The sequence below is a fragment of the Drosophila serrata genome, unplaced genomic scaffold, assembly GCF_035046125.1.
Source record: "Drosophila serrata isolate PLE 108 unplaced genomic scaffold, ASM3504612v1 contig_165, whole genome shotgun sequence".
NCBI classification, from domain to species: Eukaryota; Metazoa; Arthropoda; class Insecta; order Diptera; family Drosophilidae; genus Drosophila; species Drosophila serrata.
This window is the reverse complement of record NW_028257063.1, coordinates 3,693,130-3,711,517: the sequence shown is the minus strand read 5'-3', so window position 1 is coordinate 3,711,517 and position 18,388 is coordinate 3,693,130. Positions and strand designations below refer to the sequence as shown.

General features: G+C 40.1%; 1 protein-coding gene across 6 annotated transcripts in view; it reads left to right on the top strand.

Moving 5' to 3' along the window:
* The window catches only part of retn (retained), a 68,989-nt gene extending 55,384 nt beyond the window's left edge, over nucleotides 1-13,605 (top strand). For 4 of the 6 annotated variants that reach the window (XM_086827218.1, XM_086827217.1, XM_086827220.1 and 1 more), the window contains 10 exons: nucleotides 421-596; nucleotides 670-820; nucleotides 986-1,322; nucleotides 1,386-1,501; nucleotides 6,407-6,479; nucleotides 9,625-9,808; nucleotides 10,146-10,293; nucleotides 10,401-10,918; nucleotides 11,422-12,101; nucleotides 12,161-13,605. In XM_086827218.1, coding sequence (XP_086683344.1) covers nucleotides 421-596; nucleotides 670-820; nucleotides 986-1,322; nucleotides 1,386-1,501; nucleotides 6,407-6,479; nucleotides 9,625-9,808; nucleotides 10,146-10,293; nucleotides 10,401-10,918; nucleotides 11,422-12,101; nucleotides 12,161-12,564 — 2,787 coding nt within the window. In that variant the 3' untranslated portion in view covers nucleotides 12,565-13,605. The remainder of the gene's footprint in view (nucleotides 1-420; nucleotides 597-669; nucleotides 821-985; nucleotides 1,323-1,385; nucleotides 1,502-6,406; nucleotides 6,480-9,624; nucleotides 9,809-10,145; nucleotides 10,294-10,400; nucleotides 10,919-11,421; nucleotides 12,102-12,160) is intronic. The other 2 variants (XM_020948772.2, XM_086827219.1) reach the window with 1 other exon arrangement.
* The last annotated feature ends 4,783 nt before the right edge of the window (nucleotides 13,606-18,388 follow it).

The following is an 18,388-nucleotide window of genomic DNA, read 5'->3' as shown; positions in this document are numbered from 1 at the left end:
TCTCTCTGAGTCCGGCTAGATCAATGACCACTGCCCACGCCACGGCAGAAGATTCCAAGTATCTGAATAAGTCGATTTTCAATTCCGATTTGCCCTGACTAAGTGCCGCATATTAAGCTCGCCCAGCAGGCCGCTTGTTGACATAAGCGCCGCCATTAATTCCCCATCAACTTGGAGGTATCTCATCGGGGTTTCTTTGTTTAAACGTAATTGATGCACTGCGCGAAAATTAGTTACCTGATACTTAAGGATATATAAAAGAGTGAGTGTTTAAAGGCTTGAAATTAACTTGAAGGTAAACAAAGTAAACTAAGAAAGAAAGGGGAGTCACAAGGAGTTTATATTCCTCTGTAAGCTTTATTTTCTTTTCCATATTCCACATTTATTAAAGTAATATATATATTTTTTCCCTCTGTGTAGTCACATGGTGATCGAACAGACGACGAAATGAGAGACTGCGACTCTGTGGATGGGGAGCATCATCAGCTGAGCGCCAAGGCGGCTATTGCGGCTCGTCTAAGTCACACAGTTTCCGGCGGAGGAGGAGGAGGAGGTAACTTTGCCAGTCCCGAGCCACAGACCGAGCTGCCCCTGAGGTGAGTGACTGCTCCTGATAAATGGCAATAGGATAACCTCTATATATATACATATATATTCATACTCCTGCAGCCATCATCATCAACTGCCGCCGAATCATCCGCTTAATGCCCTGGGCAGCTTCATGGGCATCGGTGGCCTACACAGCATTCCAAGTCTGCAGCACAGCGATGTTCTGGAGAAGCTCAAGATGCAGGTGCGAGACATGAAGGTGGGACTGATGGTGAGTTTTCAATGTATACAAATTGTGTTTCGATTAATCAAACATAAATAATTAGCTCATGCAAATACTGTCAAATGATTTAATCACAAGTCTATTGAGCTTTGATAGAACGTAATTGGAATATTGAATTCTTATTTATTGTTTCTCACAATTATGCGAAAAAAGGAGCAGGATTATGCGGCAGCAGCCCATGCAGCGGCCTTTGGAGCCAATATGCTGCCCACCACCATTAATTCGGGCTTCCCGCTGCCCCACAATTCGGTGGCTGCAGCAGCGGCAGCCGCCTCCTTTGGCCACGTGACCTCGGCTCCAAGTGGTGGCAGCAACTACAACGGTGGCACCACCACAACACCCAGCTCCAATAGTAATCCCAGCAGTAATGGGGGAGGAGGAGCAGGCACAGCTGGAGGAGGGGGAGGAGGAACAAGCTCAGGAGGCAACAGTGGAGGCGGACATCCCTTCTCCTTCGCATCCCCAACAGCAGCGCCCAGTGGCAAAGAAGGTTGGTATCCCGATATCCATTGATCGCATGGCGACTCCATTTGTGTTTAACTGTTGCACTCAGCCCGCCACTTTGCAGCCAATTCCGCATCCAACTCGTCGACGTCCAGCGAGGCATCCAATTCATCGCAGCAGAATAATGGATGGAGCTTTGAAGAGCAGTACAAACAAGTCAGACAGGTTAGTAGTAAGTTCCCAGCTCCAGCTCCAGCTCCAGCTTCAGCTCCAGTCAATTGAAATCGACAATCGAGCAAACTGTGTGTAAACAAGATGCTGGCAAACTATCAATTAACGACTAATAGCCGGCTAAGGAAGAGGCACCCAACCCAAGCCCAACCTAAGCCTTAGCCAACCCACCTGGCCGAAGGGGCTCATCTCGCTGCAAACCAGTTGCAAGATGCTCCAGTCCAGTCCAGTCCAGTCCAGTCCGGTCCAGTGGTGATCTCGTTTCGCCTTGAGGCAACAATGATGAGATAGTTCCGGTTTGCAATTGAGCAATTAATGTGTGGCCCCTTTTTCCAGGGCGTTAATTTGGTGAGAAAATAGCCGGCTATCACAGCTAAGCAGCTAAGCATCCCTCCTTGGCCACATGTGAGGTCCAGATGCTGCTGGCCAGAGTAAGCAATTAGGCAGGAGGTCCGATGAAGACCGACCTCTCGAGTGCACAATATTTCGGTCATTAAGTGTGGTTGCCAAAAAATGTGCGAGCAGATAGAATAGAGAGAGAGAGAGTTTAAGATACATTTACACTGTGTGAACCCGGTCAGCTTTTGGTTTGAACTGACTCTTAACGTCGTCTCGCTTTGGCCATAAAAACCAAATTTCGATTAACTTTAAACGCACACACACATTCGGCTTGGCTCCCTTTTGGGCCATCCATCAAACGAAGCCCGCATTCTCTATGCACTATAAAAACTTTGACCCTCGCAGTGCAATGCAAAAGATACTTATGTATCTCGCGGGTCTGTATGTATCTCTGCGCTTCACGCTTAACACCTTCGCTTACACCGCGTGCGGCTTGAATGATGATGATGTGTTTTTGCAGAAACCGGCTCGTATCTGTAGCTGTAGCTGTATCTGTATCTGTATCTGTATCCACCCCGGACTAGAGACAGACCCATCATCTGTAGGTGTTGGATAAAATCCAAGACCGAAGCCCAAAGCCCGAAGCCCACTCAAAATGGCCGTTGCCCTGTTTCATTAATTGTGGAAACGAGACGAAACGTTAATTATGTTAATTGAAGCGATAGCGCTGCGACTTTGTATATGAAAGCCATTTTGAAAGAGCGCTCCTCTGTGGCAATTCACAAGATACGTACGTTCATTCAGCCATTTGCCTTTCCCAAAAAAAAACTTTGGTCTGCGCTCTGATTTCTGTTCTCAGTCTTGGCCATCAGTCAGCCAGCTAGCCAGCTAGTCAGCCATCCGTCCGTCCATCTATCTATCTATCTATCTATCTATCTATCTTTCTATCTATCTTTCCATCCATCCATCCGCAGACAAAAAAGACAACAAGTAAAACAAAAATATTATTTTTGGTACATTTCGCTGCTCATTTCTCGTATTATATAGTTTCTTTCTGTCCTGTCCTGCCCTGCTCTGCTCTGCTCTCATTAATCAATGTCAATTATCTGTACATACTGAATAATTATGTTTAATTATAGACCCCTAAAGCATTTTCCAATAATATTCTTTAGTTTATTTTATTTCTTTGTACTTAATTCTAAATTCTGAAGGCGAGACACAAATATATGAATCTACATAGTTTTCTGGCGAGGGGGAATTCAATCTTTCAAATTGTGCAATTTCCTTTCGATTTGAAGTGTTATTTTTATTTTTTGGCGCGTGTTCCGACTGCTGTAATTAGTTGATCCAAGAACTAAAGTTAGTGATTGTTTGGTTAACGTTCTAAATGCTTTCAGAAGTGAAGGAGGTTTAGGTTAAGTTACTGAAGTTGAGCAATCAAAATGATTTCTTTGTTTAAGAGGGATTGAAGTGTATTTCTATTATTATTAGTAAAAGAAATTTTTAAATTTAGTTTTAGGCTTTTTAAATATTATAATTTAGCATCAAATAATATATAACATAAAGTTTGAGTGTCCTTATCCGAATCGGAAGTCGACCATAACTAAGCTTAAAATATTTGCTTTCTTTGGAACCGATATTTTATTATGAAAATTTTTCCGTAATATCAAAGTTAAAAATATTCATAACTAAGCTAAAAATGCATTAATTTTAATTCGGAAACCTTTCCTATGTTGGTTTTTAATAGGTTAAAAAAATCTGCACACTCAGTTTAAATCCCAATATTTTTGTCAATTTTTGAAAATTTTAAAAATGTAACCCTTATCGCCTTTTTTTAAATCGACAAAAATTAAACAAAAAATTTATAGAATTTTGCATGATACTTTTCTTTTTTAAAGGGTCCTAATAACATATTTAAAATTCAAAATATAATTAATATAATCTTATTTAGTTATTTATTTACTTTATTCACACATCCTTCATTGCCTTCGGCATTCCACAGAAAATCCTAAAGAGCCAACAAATGAAATGAAATATAAAAAAACACAACAAAAATCGGGAAATCTGTTCAACACATTTCGTATAATGAGTGTGAAATTCTTGAATAAATATGCAAGCAACCTGCAGATGCTTTTACATCTGTATCTTGTATATTGTATCTTGTATCTATAGCTGCTTCTGCTGCATTTACTTGGAGCGGTCAAATTATGCACTCGATATGCAGCAGGATAACACTTAGGATCTAAAACCGTGCAACGGGATCTCTGTGCCTATAAATTTTAATGTCCATCCAGAAACCTTTTTGCCTACATGTGTCGCTGAATGCGTAGCTATATCTTATGTATATGTATCTGATAGTTATAAATTACACCGAAGCGCAGCCTGATCTGCTGCTGGCGAAAATGCCGTCGAGATGGTTTCCCAGAATCAAGGATTCAAATTTCATGGGTTCAGTGAGGCGGATTTGTACTAGGTACTAAGTCCAGGCGACAAATAAGTGAGATTATTTTTATAACCCGAACCCAAATCGGAGTTCGAAACATGTGTGTGTGTGTGCGGCTCAGGCAGCTAACTTCGATAGTTATAAAAACGATTATGATTGGTCCACGGGAATCCTTGTTAGGGGATAGAAATCCTGTTTTACTGTTTTATGGTTTTATTGCCGCGATTTGCCAGATACATAGATATATATGTTAGATATCTGCGGCGGCTGCTGTGATGCAAGGATCGATCCTAGGGAAACCAGAGTAGATATATCGAGAGACTCAGGCAGGTTTGCAGGCAACCCTTGTGGGACTTCATTTTATGATTATTAATACAAATATATATATATATATATATATGTATAACCCAGACAGGCAGGCAGTCAGTCCTGCACACACACACAGATACATATTGCTCTGCACATGTGTGCGTGAGTGCAGCAACTGCGACGCCGGCAGCACTTCAATCCAGAATCCCTGAGATACTGAAACTACTCCTGCCACATTTTTAGTTGATAAACGACCTTTGATGGCGTTGCATCGTCGCGTTGATCAATTTCCGACCTGAAATAAAACCCAGCCAAGTGTCTGCAAAGTGTGCCTGATAGTTCAGATACCAATAACTATATAGAAACCCCCCTGCAAGTGTTATTGAAGATCATGCTCATCTCGGAGGATCAAATACAGGAGGTACTAAAGTGAATTGTGAATCAGTGAAAAGGAGAGAAAAGACAGAACCAATCCAGTTGAATTTCAATTAATTTATTTTGTGTTCGGTGGAGCCTCGAGATATATACATATATATACTATACCTACATATATATATACACAGATATACCGATGGCTCTTGTGGGCGTCGAGCATCATAAAAAATAAAACCCAGTCCTGAGTTGGAGTTGAAGTTTGACTCAAAGTTGGAGTCTCTGGGCCAGAGTCTCTGACTTGGTTTTAAATCATTTATGCCAGGGAGATGAGAGGGACAAGGAGCAGGAGAGCGGGAGCAGTTCATCATTCGCATTGACTTAGAATGTGCACCACGTCTGGGATGATGATGGGATGATGGTATAGGATAGAAGCTGCCTGGGACCTGGAACTCCTTCTCCTCCTTGCAGTAGGCGGAAAGTATGATGAATTCCGAATTTGATGAGTTCACTCCGATGTTGTCATTAATTCTGAACATACAGCCGAATGCGAGTACGAGTACGAGTATGAGTATGAGTACGAGGAATGAGTAACCAGTACGAGTTCGAAGTTGTGACTAGGTTTTCGAGCTCTTGCAAGTTGGTTCCTGGTGGCAAAGGTCAAAGCATGAGCCGCAGGAAAACCTCAGATAGCAGCAATGATAAATAATACTCCAGAGAACCGTCAGATACATATACATAAATGTATCTCTGTATCCCTGCATCTCTCCCTCTTCTATCTTTATCACCTAATTATCCATTGTACAATTCACGCTTCACACTCTTTTCCAAGTCAGGGGTTGGAGTTTGAACTTAGGGGAATGTTTTCCTCTAACAACCCCCAGCAAACAGTCCAAAGGGAAGTGTAAGAGAGAGACAGGATCACAACACGCGCCCTTGAGCATCCTTTTGTTGTTTTGGCAACACAAAAGACCAGAAGTGAGCCAAAGAACTCCATTTTGTGGCTAACCATTGGCCAAAAGAGTCAAGTTGTTGGCTCTTTTGTTAGATGATTTTGTTATCATTGTGTCATAATACGCTTTAAATTGTTTGTTTTGTACAGAGAAAGGAACTTATTAAGTATTTTGGGGAGACTTAAGAAGGATTAGTAATTATAAATGAGAGAGTTTTTCAACTTTATAGAAAAGTATATAATTTTAAAGGCTTAGGAAAGAAATATATATGTGTAGTGATTATAATAAAATGAGTTACTTCATTTTATAGGATTTTATAATGTTAACAACGAAATGTGTTTAATACATAGTTGCAATATTTTATGTTCTACTTAAAATGCTTAAAATAAATACTGTTTAGGCACTTTCCAAGATTCTTTGGGATTTATTTAGTTAAAAAAATATGTACAAAATATCTTAAAATTGTTTCAATATCATTTCCAGCTCTATGAAATCAACGATGACCCCAAACGCAAAGAATTCCTGGACGATTTGTTTTCATTTATGCAAAAGCGCGGTAAGTTGCATCTTGCATTGAAGTTTTTCTTTTTGTATTTCGATTTTTTTGTGAGGCAGAGAGAAAGAGGGGGGAATTCTGGGGGCTATTTGCATATCCCTGGCCCAGATGGCGGATTTGCTGACTCAGTCAGCCAAGTGCTTTTCGGGCTCACTCAAATTATGTTAATTGAATAAATTTCTCGGCACTTTGACGTTTGATTTTCGAGCGTCGAGGGGAGCCATTAAAATATGCAAGAAGAATTTCTTCTTCTGGGTGAAAGAAAAGGAAACCGAAAGAAGTAGAGAAATCATTTTGGTTGCCTGACTTTTTGTCATTTTGTCACTTCAAATTACTGTCACACACACACCACAGTTGAGGAAAAGAGGAGCGGTTTGGGGGTACCATATGCATATTGGTACTTAAATTTTTAAGGCGGCTATATGCTATTTATAAACCCGAGTAGTAGTATGCTTTTCCTGCACTTTTGTCATTAATTATGAGCATTAACAAATACAAGCGGATTTCATGGCATGCAATGCAATGCAATACAATACAATACAATACTGAGATGTCATTAGTGGTCTTGATGCCTGACGTGACTGTACTTTGTCGAATAAATTACATTTCCTGCAAAGTCCTGGCACATTTTCCACTTTAATTTGAATAAGTTTTGAGTTTGTTAACAAGGAAATGCATAAACTTTTTAAAGATTTGCTTAATAGCTCGAAGGAAGGCCAAGAGAGATGAAGGTTGAAGAAGCCTTCGTAAAGATGGTTTAATATTAATTTATTAATATTAAATTAAATGTATTAATACAATTAAAATTCAAGGACCTGTAATCCTTGTTAATTAATACAACAGAAAATATTTACCTTAACTTTTCGGCTTCTATTTGTATTCTAAATATTAATTTCCCAGCAAGTTTAGCAAGAATTCCTTTACTATTTATTTTATTTCAAAGCATTCCTCTCATTTATTTATTTATTTTATGTAATTCCGTATGAGTTACATACAAAGTATATAAAAAATCTATGCTATACACACACATACCAATGGCTAGAACGTCTCCGGTGCCTTGACAACTTAATGGATTTTAATCTGTCACATGCGCTCAAGTTTTGACATATGCATGTTCCGACGACGCGGTCACTGCAAAGGGGGATTGCTACTACCACTGGGAGGGAATCACTAGAACTAAGGAGCTGAGGAGCTGAGGAGCTGAGGAGCTGAGGAACTGGGGGATCTGGGGGATGCCTGGTTCTTGAAGAACTGTCTAAAGTGTCGTCCATCCGTCCGTCCGACGAGAGAAGGAAGCGCCGAAAATGCCGAAACTGCCGAAAAATGCGACTTTGGTTGAAAAAGTATTCCGTGTCCATATGTCTATAGACGAATGATATTGTACAATTGTACCACTAACTAAAGAATATTATGCTGGGGCACACAGACTATATAAAATAGAGAAAACTGGTACCGAGTATAAATGTGGATGGATCGCTTTGCCGTGCGATGTTTTTGTGCAGCAAAGAGGCGGCGGCGCAATTCTTAATTAAAAGACGTCAATCACTTATCAACGCGGTGGCTATTTTTGTAGATATTTCCCTGGCACAGGCCATAGGGAAAATCAGAGACTCAACGCGACTCCCTCTGGTGGCGTTATGATTTCAGACTCGATCAAGTTTCCTTTAATTTCCATTAAAAACGCCTGACATCTACGAAAACAAATGCAAGCGTCCAAATAAATAAATAGATGTGGCTGAGGTAAGGCCAGTGCCAGTGCCAGTGCCAGTGAATGTGGCCCCAAAAAGAGTTCGCTGGCTGAAAGCCACACACACAAAAAATAATGTAAAAGTCTGCCAAGAAAAATAATAATAATAATGTGTCGGCGCATGTGCGTGCGGGATGGGTTCATATAGGATTCGATCTGAATCGAAATCGGCATTGGTATCGGTATCGGTTCGGGATTCGGCCCTGAGGCCTTCGATCCTGTAGAGTTTAACGATCGATTCGAGTGACGGGCAGGCCGAGTTGATCATTAAATTGCCATTGATTATAAGTGTTGGCTCGTGCAGCGATCCAATCTTTAGTTTTTGCTTAGTTTTCTCCCTGTTCCTTTTTTTGTAGTTTTTTTTTTTTGATACTAGCCACTCAATTTGTTTATATGCATAAAAAACAAACGTATTTTCATTCAATCAACACGTCCATCACCGGGTTTGATTGATTCCTTTGGGGCTCATAAAACACACACAGCCGAAAGTCGATCGAATGCTGGATTCCTACATGTATATATATTTGGATCGTAAAAAAAGGAGAGATAAAAAAGGAGGCCGGGCGGCATTATACAAAATCGATCGTACAGAGAGCCCCAGCAATTATGCAGGTTGATTTCGTTTTTTATATGTTTCGTGTGCCCTACACACAAAAAGTGTAGGTTGCTTAAACGTTTAAAGAGAAGGTATAAATGGAGGCTGCAGGGGTAACATTAGAGGAAGATATTAAGTTAAGACATTATTTTATAGATTTTTTAAGAGCTAATTATGCTTTGAACTTTATAAAACATAAATATCGCTAGGAGATATCTCTACAAGTTGTACTTAATTTTAATCTGCAATTAAAAATCAATCAATTTCCATTCAATTTGTAGTTGTATTTTTTTTTCGGTGTGCAATAAACCAGAGATAAGCCAGAGGATTGAATAACAACAATTTTGAATACCAAATAGAGGCGAATGCCAATGTATATGATGATGATTAGCCGCCATAAACAGATCAACATATGTACAAACACGCGTCTATATCTCTCTCTCTATGTCTCGGTATCTGTGCACATGTATTGGGGCAGCAATTAGGATTTATTTCAGTTTTTATCGGCTTCGGTCTGCACTTTTCAGCTGCTACCGGGCTCCACAAGTGTTAATTGCTTCGTGATCGATGAGTGGGTGAGGGTATGGGATGGGATGCTGCTGCTGTTGAAGCTGATGCTGCACTCGATGGTAGAGATAAATCTGTTTTATGGATCTTTAAATCGTTTCGTGTTTTGCTTGTTGTTTCGAATTTAACGAGCCAAATGCAAGATGAACAAGTTGCATTGTACATTTGCCCGATTTTTCTTGATTTTTCATTTACTAATTCTCGACTTTCCTCGATTTTCCCTTTGCATTTTTTAGGCACACCGATCAATCGGCTGCCGATCATGGCCAAATCGGTGCTGGATCTATACGAACTATATAATCTGGTGATAGCCCGCGGCGGTCTGGTGGATGTTATCAACAAGAAGCTGTGGCAGGAGATCATCAAGGGACTGCATCTGCCATCGAGCATCACCAGTGCCGCCTTCACCCTGCGCACCCAGTAAGTATCTCTCACTCCTCTAGCTCTCCGTTCCAGGTCCCAGGTCCCAGGTCCCAGGTCCCTTCCTGGTTATACCTGCCATGTCCAAGACAAACACAAATACCATCAGAGATGCTGGGATGCCGAGATGCCGGGCAAACAATCAAACATTGCAGCGATCAAGCAACAATCGATCAGCGATCCCTGCACTCGCTCTCTCCATCTCTCTTGGTGGGATTGTGATTTGTTTGCCTGTCGCTTTCGTATTTACACGATAATTCAACTTAAGCAGGACATCAACGTGAAGTTCCTCTGCTGATGTTTGCCGCGCTTATTAATAATTTTATGCATCTTGCAGATACATGAAGTATCTCTACCCGTACGAGTGCGAGAAGAAGAACCTCAGCACACCGGCGGAGCTGCAGGCGGCCATCGATGGCAATCGCCGGGAAGGACGTCGCTCCAGCTACGGCCAGTACGAGGCCATGCACAATCAGATGCCGCTGGTGAGTGTTGATTTGGAAGCAGAATAAGGATCTATATATATTTCCTTCAACTTCTATTGAACTGTTGCTCCTTTTCATTACTAATTTAATCAATTTCCCTTCACCAGACACCCATTTCGCGACCCTCTCTACCGGGTGGCATGCAACAAATGTCCCCTCTGGCTTTGGTCACACATGCCGCGGTGGCCAACAATCAGCAGGCTCAGGCTGCTGCTGCCGCCGCCGCTGCCCATCACCGATTGATGGGAGCCCCGGCCTTTGGCCAGATGCCCAATCTGGTCAAACAGGAGATCGAAAGCCGTATGATGGAATATTTGCAGTTGATTCAGGCCAAGAAGGAGCAGGCCATGCCGCCGGGCCTGGGTGCTAGCCTGCCCCATCAGCAGCATCAGCAGCAGCAGCAGCAGCAGGCTCAGCAGCAGCAACACCAGCAGCAGCAATCACAGTCGCAGCAGCAACAGCAGCAGCAGCAACATCACCTGCAGCAGCAACAGCAGCAGCGTCAGCGTTCGCAGAGTCCCGATCTGAGCAAGCACGAGGCGCTCAGCGCCCAGGTGGCTCTGTGGCACATGTATCACAACAACAACAGTCCACCGGGATCCGCACACACCTCCCCCCAGCAACGGTAAGGTTTTAATTAGCTGAAAAAAATGTTAATTTAAGATTATGCAAACATTTCAAACAAAAATACGGTGGGGCTAGGGATGTATGTATATATATTGAGAGGAAACCAGAAAAGAAAAATAGTTGATATTATCTTCATTTGATCATAAAAATTAGTCATAACCAAGCTAAAAATGCATTAATTTTAATTTGGAAAGCAGTTATATGCTAGTTTTTATTAGGTTAACAAATTTGCATACTCAGTTAAAAACCTCAATTTTTTGCCCATTTTTGAATATTTCAATTATTAGTAATTTGATCATTAGTTTTTAATTTAAATTATAATTTTTTATTACCATACAACTTATTAAGATCTAGTGCCGCCATCTAGTTAAAAAAAAGCCAACCCAGTGCCCCCTAGTTTACAAAAGTAGCCAGAAAAGCGCCCTCTGTGGTAAAAAGTAACAACCAACTGAGTCCAGACCTAAACCATTTCCATTGCTCTTTCTCCACTCTCCACTGCAGCGAAGCTCTGAACCTCTCCGACTCACCGCCGAATCTCACGAACATCAAAAGGGAACGCGAACGGGAGCCGACGCCAGAGCCTGTGGAGCAGGATGACCTCTCCACCGGCCACCAGCCACCGCCGGCCAAGCGCATGGGCAGCGGCCTCCTGCCACCCGGCTTCCCTGCCAACTTTTACCTGAATCCCCACAACATGGCCGCAGTGGCTGCAGCGGCAGGATTCCATCATCAGCAGGCAGCAGCGGTGGCGGCCGGTCATCATCATCAACAGCAGCAGCAGCACCAGGATGCCGCCTCCGAGGGTGAGCCGGAGGATGAGTACGGCCATGGGGAGCACAATACCACCGGCAATTCGTCCTCGCTGCACGATGACAGCGAGACAGCGCAGCCAATAAATGGACACCACCTCCACCACCATCATCATCATCACCACCAGAGCCATCAGCTGGACAAATCCGATGATTCCGCCATTGAGAACTCGCCCAGCACATCCACCACCACCGCTTCGGTGGGTCATCGCCACAGTTCGCCAGTGTCCACCAAGAAGAAGGGCGGCTGCGGATCCAAGCCACAGGATAAGGATTTAGGTGGCGGGGATAAGAGCTTGGCCAGTGGCAAGCTGAATCCTTTGGAAACGCTGAGCCTGCTCTCCGGCATGCAGTTCCAGGTGGCCAGAAATGGTGAGTTTTGATAGATAGAAGGAGTATCTAAGCACATACTAATCTCTAATCCTTTACAGGCACCGGTGAGAATGGTGAACAGCAGCTAATGGTCAATTTGGAGCTGAATGGCGTCAAGTACTCGGGTGTCCTGGTGGCCAATGTGGCCCACTCCAATCAGAGTGTGACAAGGACCAGCTCACCCTGCCACGAGGCTGAAGTCCACCTCAACCAGGAGGAGGAGGAGGAGCAGGAGCACGATGATGAGGAAGAGCAGGAGCAGAGGAAAGCCGCTGAAGAGGAAGATGAAGCCCATCGATCCCCTATTAAGCAGGAGGTAGAGAACGAGCATGACGACGACCAGGATATGGAGTCCACAGCGGCGGCCATTGTGAATGGAGGAGGAGCAGGTGGAGCCAACAACTCGACAGTGGGTGGTGCTGGCGTGGCAATGCCCCTGCTCAAGGACGCGGTGGTCAGCTAGAGAGGCGATAGGCTGGAGGAGAGGATAAAAGCAGCACCGGCAAGGAGCAAGAGGAATACCAAAGTTATATTTTTCAGAAAAATACAAAAGAAGTTCAACTCAAACACACAACAAGCACACATAGATGCCGAACCATAAATGTACATACACACACGCAGGCTAAACAGGATGCGGAGGATGTGAAGGATGTGGACGATGCGAAGGATGCTTCGCCAAGGCCCCGACAAGAAGACAAGGAAAGCGCATTAGGCCGAAAATCCAACATCCAAGTAGCAGTTGAATGCCTACCGCCGCCGCCAGCAGAAGATCATACAGATATACCCACCTATATATAAGGATATATATGGGATATATAGGATGCACTTGTGTGCTCCATTTCCACATTTACATAAAAGACAAGCCAGCGAGCGTGTATTTATCGATAGCCATTACCTACATAAGCGAGTGCATCATCACCTTGGGTAGTACCGATACACGTACTATATATAAATGATTTATTATTATATGATATATATAAATATATATGAATATATAAAACTAGGTTAGACTTGACCCCGAAAATCCTCCGTTTTGTTTTTAGCTTGAAATCTGTTTTTTTGTCGTCGAGAAGTCCCCCAGAAGCTATCCTAGCATTTCTTGTGTTAACCCCCCAGTCCCTTCTGTACATATCAATCAATATTTAGCATATACTTTATAAATATATATAGAAATATATATAATCTGAAATGTAATCATAAGAGCACACATTCACACATCATCGCGCACTCATATATAACCATTATGACCACATCGTAGACATATTTTAGACGTAGAGCAACCGCAGAAACACACAAGTAATAAGCATAAATGTATCTGTCGTAAAATTAAATTGCGCTTTCGGCACACACACACACACACACAACACACACACCCCACACACACACACCTTCTACACTACTCCAAAAGTCAAGCGGCAAAAACAAGCACTTTGATGAGCATCATATTCTAAGCATAAGCGTTCAATTTATTGAATAATAAATCTATTTAATTTTAGTTCAATAAGCATTCGAATCCATTATTTGGCCCCAACTGCTGGTGGCTAATTAAAGCCAACTCGTATATATATATATATATCTATATATATAGCTGGGGACAGGATGAAGTACTTTGTCCTGGCAAACAACATAAAAAGCACTCAAACTCTGCAATGTTTTGGTTGCTCTTCCTCCTCTGCCTCTGCTCTCTGTTTGTTATAAAACAAACAAAAACATATTTGTTTTTGTTGCCACCGATTTTCGACAAGGCAAAAAAGTCATAAAAACACACAAACACACAGAAGGGCCCGTAGATTATTATCAACGCCATTGGATTCATTATTGCGGCCCGCAAAATGCACACCAAACAAAGTGATGAAAAGCAAATGTTGTCGGCAAGCAATGGATGCGTGAAATTGTTCGCACCCAGAGGACCGGGCTCAGGTTGCTCCACACCTTGCCCTCCAGCAACCGGGGCACAACCCACCCACCCGGGCTGCCTCCTGCCCAGGTGAGGTCGAGTGCTAACTACATTAATGCATAATGCGGTGGTTGGGCGAGGGGATTCCCAGCTTCCCAGCTTCCCTGCTTCCCTGCTTCCCTGCTTCCAGTGCTGGACCCATCAGCCTAATGACTTGCGTACATTGGACGCAGCCTGGGCGAAAGGACCTTGATAAGTGGCAAGTGCGTTTAGGGCCTTGGCCATAAACCGCTAAAGCTGAGAGGCAGCCGGCCAGCAAAATGGCTCAAATTGTGAACGGAGCTTGGGCTAGCCGAGCTGTAGATGTTTTCTTGTCTTTAAAACCCACGATTAGTGGGTTCTTTAAAAGGAAAATTAATAATAAAAAAACAAGAAAGGAAACTTCGGGAAACCACCACATTGCAAAAAAAAATCGAATCTCTTTAAATGTTAAATTAAGTATGCAGTTTTTTTTAAACTGATAAAAACTAGCATTAGAACGCTTTCCTAATTAAAAGTGGAGCGTTTTTGGCTAAGCTATGAATTTTATAAACTTTAATTGGTCGAAAAAATTGTATAAAAATGTAGATAAATATTGCCTCAAAGAATGGTATTCTAATTTTAGTCAGAAGCTTTTTACGCTATGAAGGAATCATTTCCGACCCTATAAATCATATATATTCTTGATCAGCACGATCAGCCGAGTCGATTGAGCCGTCTCCGGCCAAAATCTATTTTTTTTCAAAATCTCCGAAAATTTAAAAATTTTATAAGGGGTTACATCATTAAAATTGCCAAAAATTGGAAAAAAATCGAATCTCTTTAAATGTTAAATTGAGTATGCAGTTTTTTTAAACTGATAAAAACTAGCATTAGAACGCTTTCCGAATTAAAATTGGAGCGTTTTTGGCAAAGTTATGAATTTTTTAAACTTTGATTGGCCGAAAAAAATGTAGTAAAAAAATGTGGACAAATATTGACTCAAAGTATGGTATTGTAATTTTAGTCCGAAAATTTTTACGTTGTGAAGGAGTCATTTTCGAGTATGCAGTTTTATTACCCTGATAGTAAACAACACAGACCGCTTTCCGAATTAAAATTGGAGCGTTTTTGGCTAAGTTATGCATTTTTTAAACTTTGGTTGGCCGAAAAAAATGTAGTAAAATAATGTGGACAAATATTGACTCAAAGTATGGTATTGTAATTTTAGTCCGAAAATTTGTACGTTGTGAAGGAGTCATTTTCGAGTATGCAGTTTTATTACCCTGATAGTAAACAACACAGAACCGCTTTCCGAATTAAAATTGGAGCGTTTTTGGCTAAGTTATGAATTTTTTAAACTTTGATTGGTCGAAAAAAGTGTATAAAAATGTAGATAAATATTGCCTCAAAGAATGGTATTCTAATTTTAGTCAGAAGCTTTTTACGCTATGAAGGAATCATTTCCGACCCTATAAATCATATATATTCTTGATCAGCACGATCAGCCGAGTCGATTGAGCCGTCTCCGGCCAAAATCTATTTTTTTTCAAAATCTCCGAAAATTTAAAAATTTTATAAGGGGTTACATCATTAAAATTGCCAAAAATTGGAAAAAAATCGAATCTCTTTAAATGTTAAATTGAGTATGCAGTTTTTTTAAACTGATAAAAACTAGCATTAGAACGCTTTCCGAATTAAAATTGGAGCGTTTTTGGCTAAGTTATGCATTTTTTAAACTTTGGTTGGCCGAAAAAAATGTAGTAAAATAATGTGGACAAATATTGACTCAAAGTATGGTATTGTAATTTTAGTCCGAAAATTTTTACGTTGTGAAGGAGTCATTTTCGAGTATGCAGTTTTATTACCCTGATAGTAAACAACACAGGACCGCTTTCCGAATTAAAATTGGAGCGTTTTTGGCTAAGTTATGCATTTTTTAAACTTTGGTTGGCCGAAAAAAATGTAGTAAAATAATGTGGACAAATATTGACTCAAAGTATGGTATTGTAATTTTAGTCCGAAAATTTTTACGTTGTGAAGGAGTCATTTTCGAGTATGCAGTTTTATTACCCTGAGAGTAAACAACACAGGACCGCTTTCCGAATTACAATTGGAGCGTTTTTGGCTAAGTTATGAATTTTTTAAACTTTGATTGGTCGAAAAAAATGTAGTAAAAAAATGTGGACAAATATTGACTCAAAGTATGGTATTGTAATTTTAGTCCGAAAATTTTTACGTTGTGAAGGAGTCATTTTCGAGTATGCAGTTTTATTACCCTGATAGTAAACAACACAGACCGCTTTCCGAATTAAAATTGGAGCGTTTTTGGCTAAGTTATGCATTTTTTAAACTTTGATTGGTCGAAAAAAATGTATAAAAATGTAGATAAATATTGCCTCAAAGAATGGTATTCTGATTTTAGTCAGAAGCTTTTTACGCTATGAAGGAATCATTTCCGACCCTATAAATCATATATATTCTTGATCAGCACGATCAGCCGAGTCGATTGAGCCGTCTCCGGCCAAAATCTATTTTTTTTCAAAATCTCCGAAAATTTAAAAATTTTATAAGGGGTTACATCATTAAAATTGCCAAAAATTGGAAAAAAATCGAATCTCTTTAAATGTTAAATTGAGTATGCAGTTTTTTTAAACTGATAAAAACTAGCATTAGAACGCTTTCCGAATTAAAATTGGAGCGTTTTTGGCAAAGTTATGAATTTTTTAAACTTTGATTGGCCGAAAAAAATGTAGTAAAAAAATGTGGACAAATATTGACTCAAAGTATGGTATTGTAATTTTAGTCCGAAAATTCTTACGTTGTGAAGGAGTCATTTTCGAGTATGCAGTTTTATTACCCTGATAGTAAACAACACAGACCGCTTTCCGAATTAAAATTGGAGCGTTTTTGGCTAAGTTATGCATTTTTTAAACTTTGGTTGGCCGAAAAAAATGTAGTAAAATAATGTGGACAAATATTGACTCAAAGTATGGTATTGTAATTTTAGTCCGAAAATTTGTACGTTGTGAAGGAGTCATTTTCGAGTATGCAGTTTTATTACCCTGATAGTAAACAACACAGACCGCTTTCCGAATTAAAATTGGAGCGTTTTTGGCTAAGTTATGAATTTTTTAAACTTTGATTGGTCGAAAAAAATGTATAAAAATGTAGATAAATATTGCCTCAAAGAATGGTATTCTGATTTTAGTCAGAAGCTTTTTACGCTATGAAGGAATCATTTCCGACCCTATAAATCATATACATTCTTGATCAGCACGATCAGCCGAGTCGATTGAGCCGTCTCCGGCCAAAATCTATTTTTTTTCAAAATCTCCGAAAATTTAAAAATTTTATAAGGGGTTACATCATTAAAATTGCCAAAAATTGGAAAAAAATCGAATCTCTTTAAATGTTAAATTGAGTATGCAGTTTTTTTAAACTGATAAAAACTAGCATTAGAACGCTTTCCGAATTAAAATTGGAGCGTTTTTGGCAAAGTTATGAATTTTTTAAACTTTGATTGGCCGAAAAAAATGTAGTAAAAAAATGTGGACAAATATTGACTCAAAGTATGGTATTGTAATTTTAGTCCGAAAATTTTTACGTTGTGAAGGAGTCATTTTCGAGTATGCAGTTTTATTACCCTGATAGTAAACAACACAGGACCGCTTTCCGAATTAAAATTGGAGCGTTTTTGGCTAAGTTATGAATTTTTTAAACTTTGATTGGTCGAAAAAAATGTATAAAAATGTAGATAAATATTGCCTCAAAGAATGGTATTCTGATTTTAGTCAGAAGCTTTTTACGCTATGAAGGAATCATTTCCGACCCTATAAATCATATACATTCTTGATCAGCACGATCAGCCGAGTCGATTGAGCCGTCTCCGGCCAAAATCTATTTTTTTTCAAAATCTCCGAAAATTTAAAAATTTTATAAGGGGTTACATCATTAAAATTGCCAAAAATTGGAAAAAAATCGAATCTCTTTAAATGTTAAATTGAGTATGCAGTTTTTTTAAACTGATAAAAACTAGCATTAGAACGCTTTCCGAATTAAAATTGGAGCGTTTTTGGCAAAGTTATGAATTTTTTAAACTTTGATTGGCCGAAAAAAATGTAGTAAAAAAATGTGGACAAATATTGACTCAAAGTATGGTATTGTAATTTTAGTCCGAAAATTTTTACGTTGTGAAGGAGTCATTTTCGAGTATGCAGTTTTATTACCCTGATAGTAAACAACACAGGACCGCTTTCCGAATTAAAATTGGAGCGTTTTTGGCTAAGTTATGCATTTTTTAAACTTTGATTGGTCGAAAAAAATGTATAAAAATGTAGATAAATATTGCCTCAAAGAATGGTATTCTGAT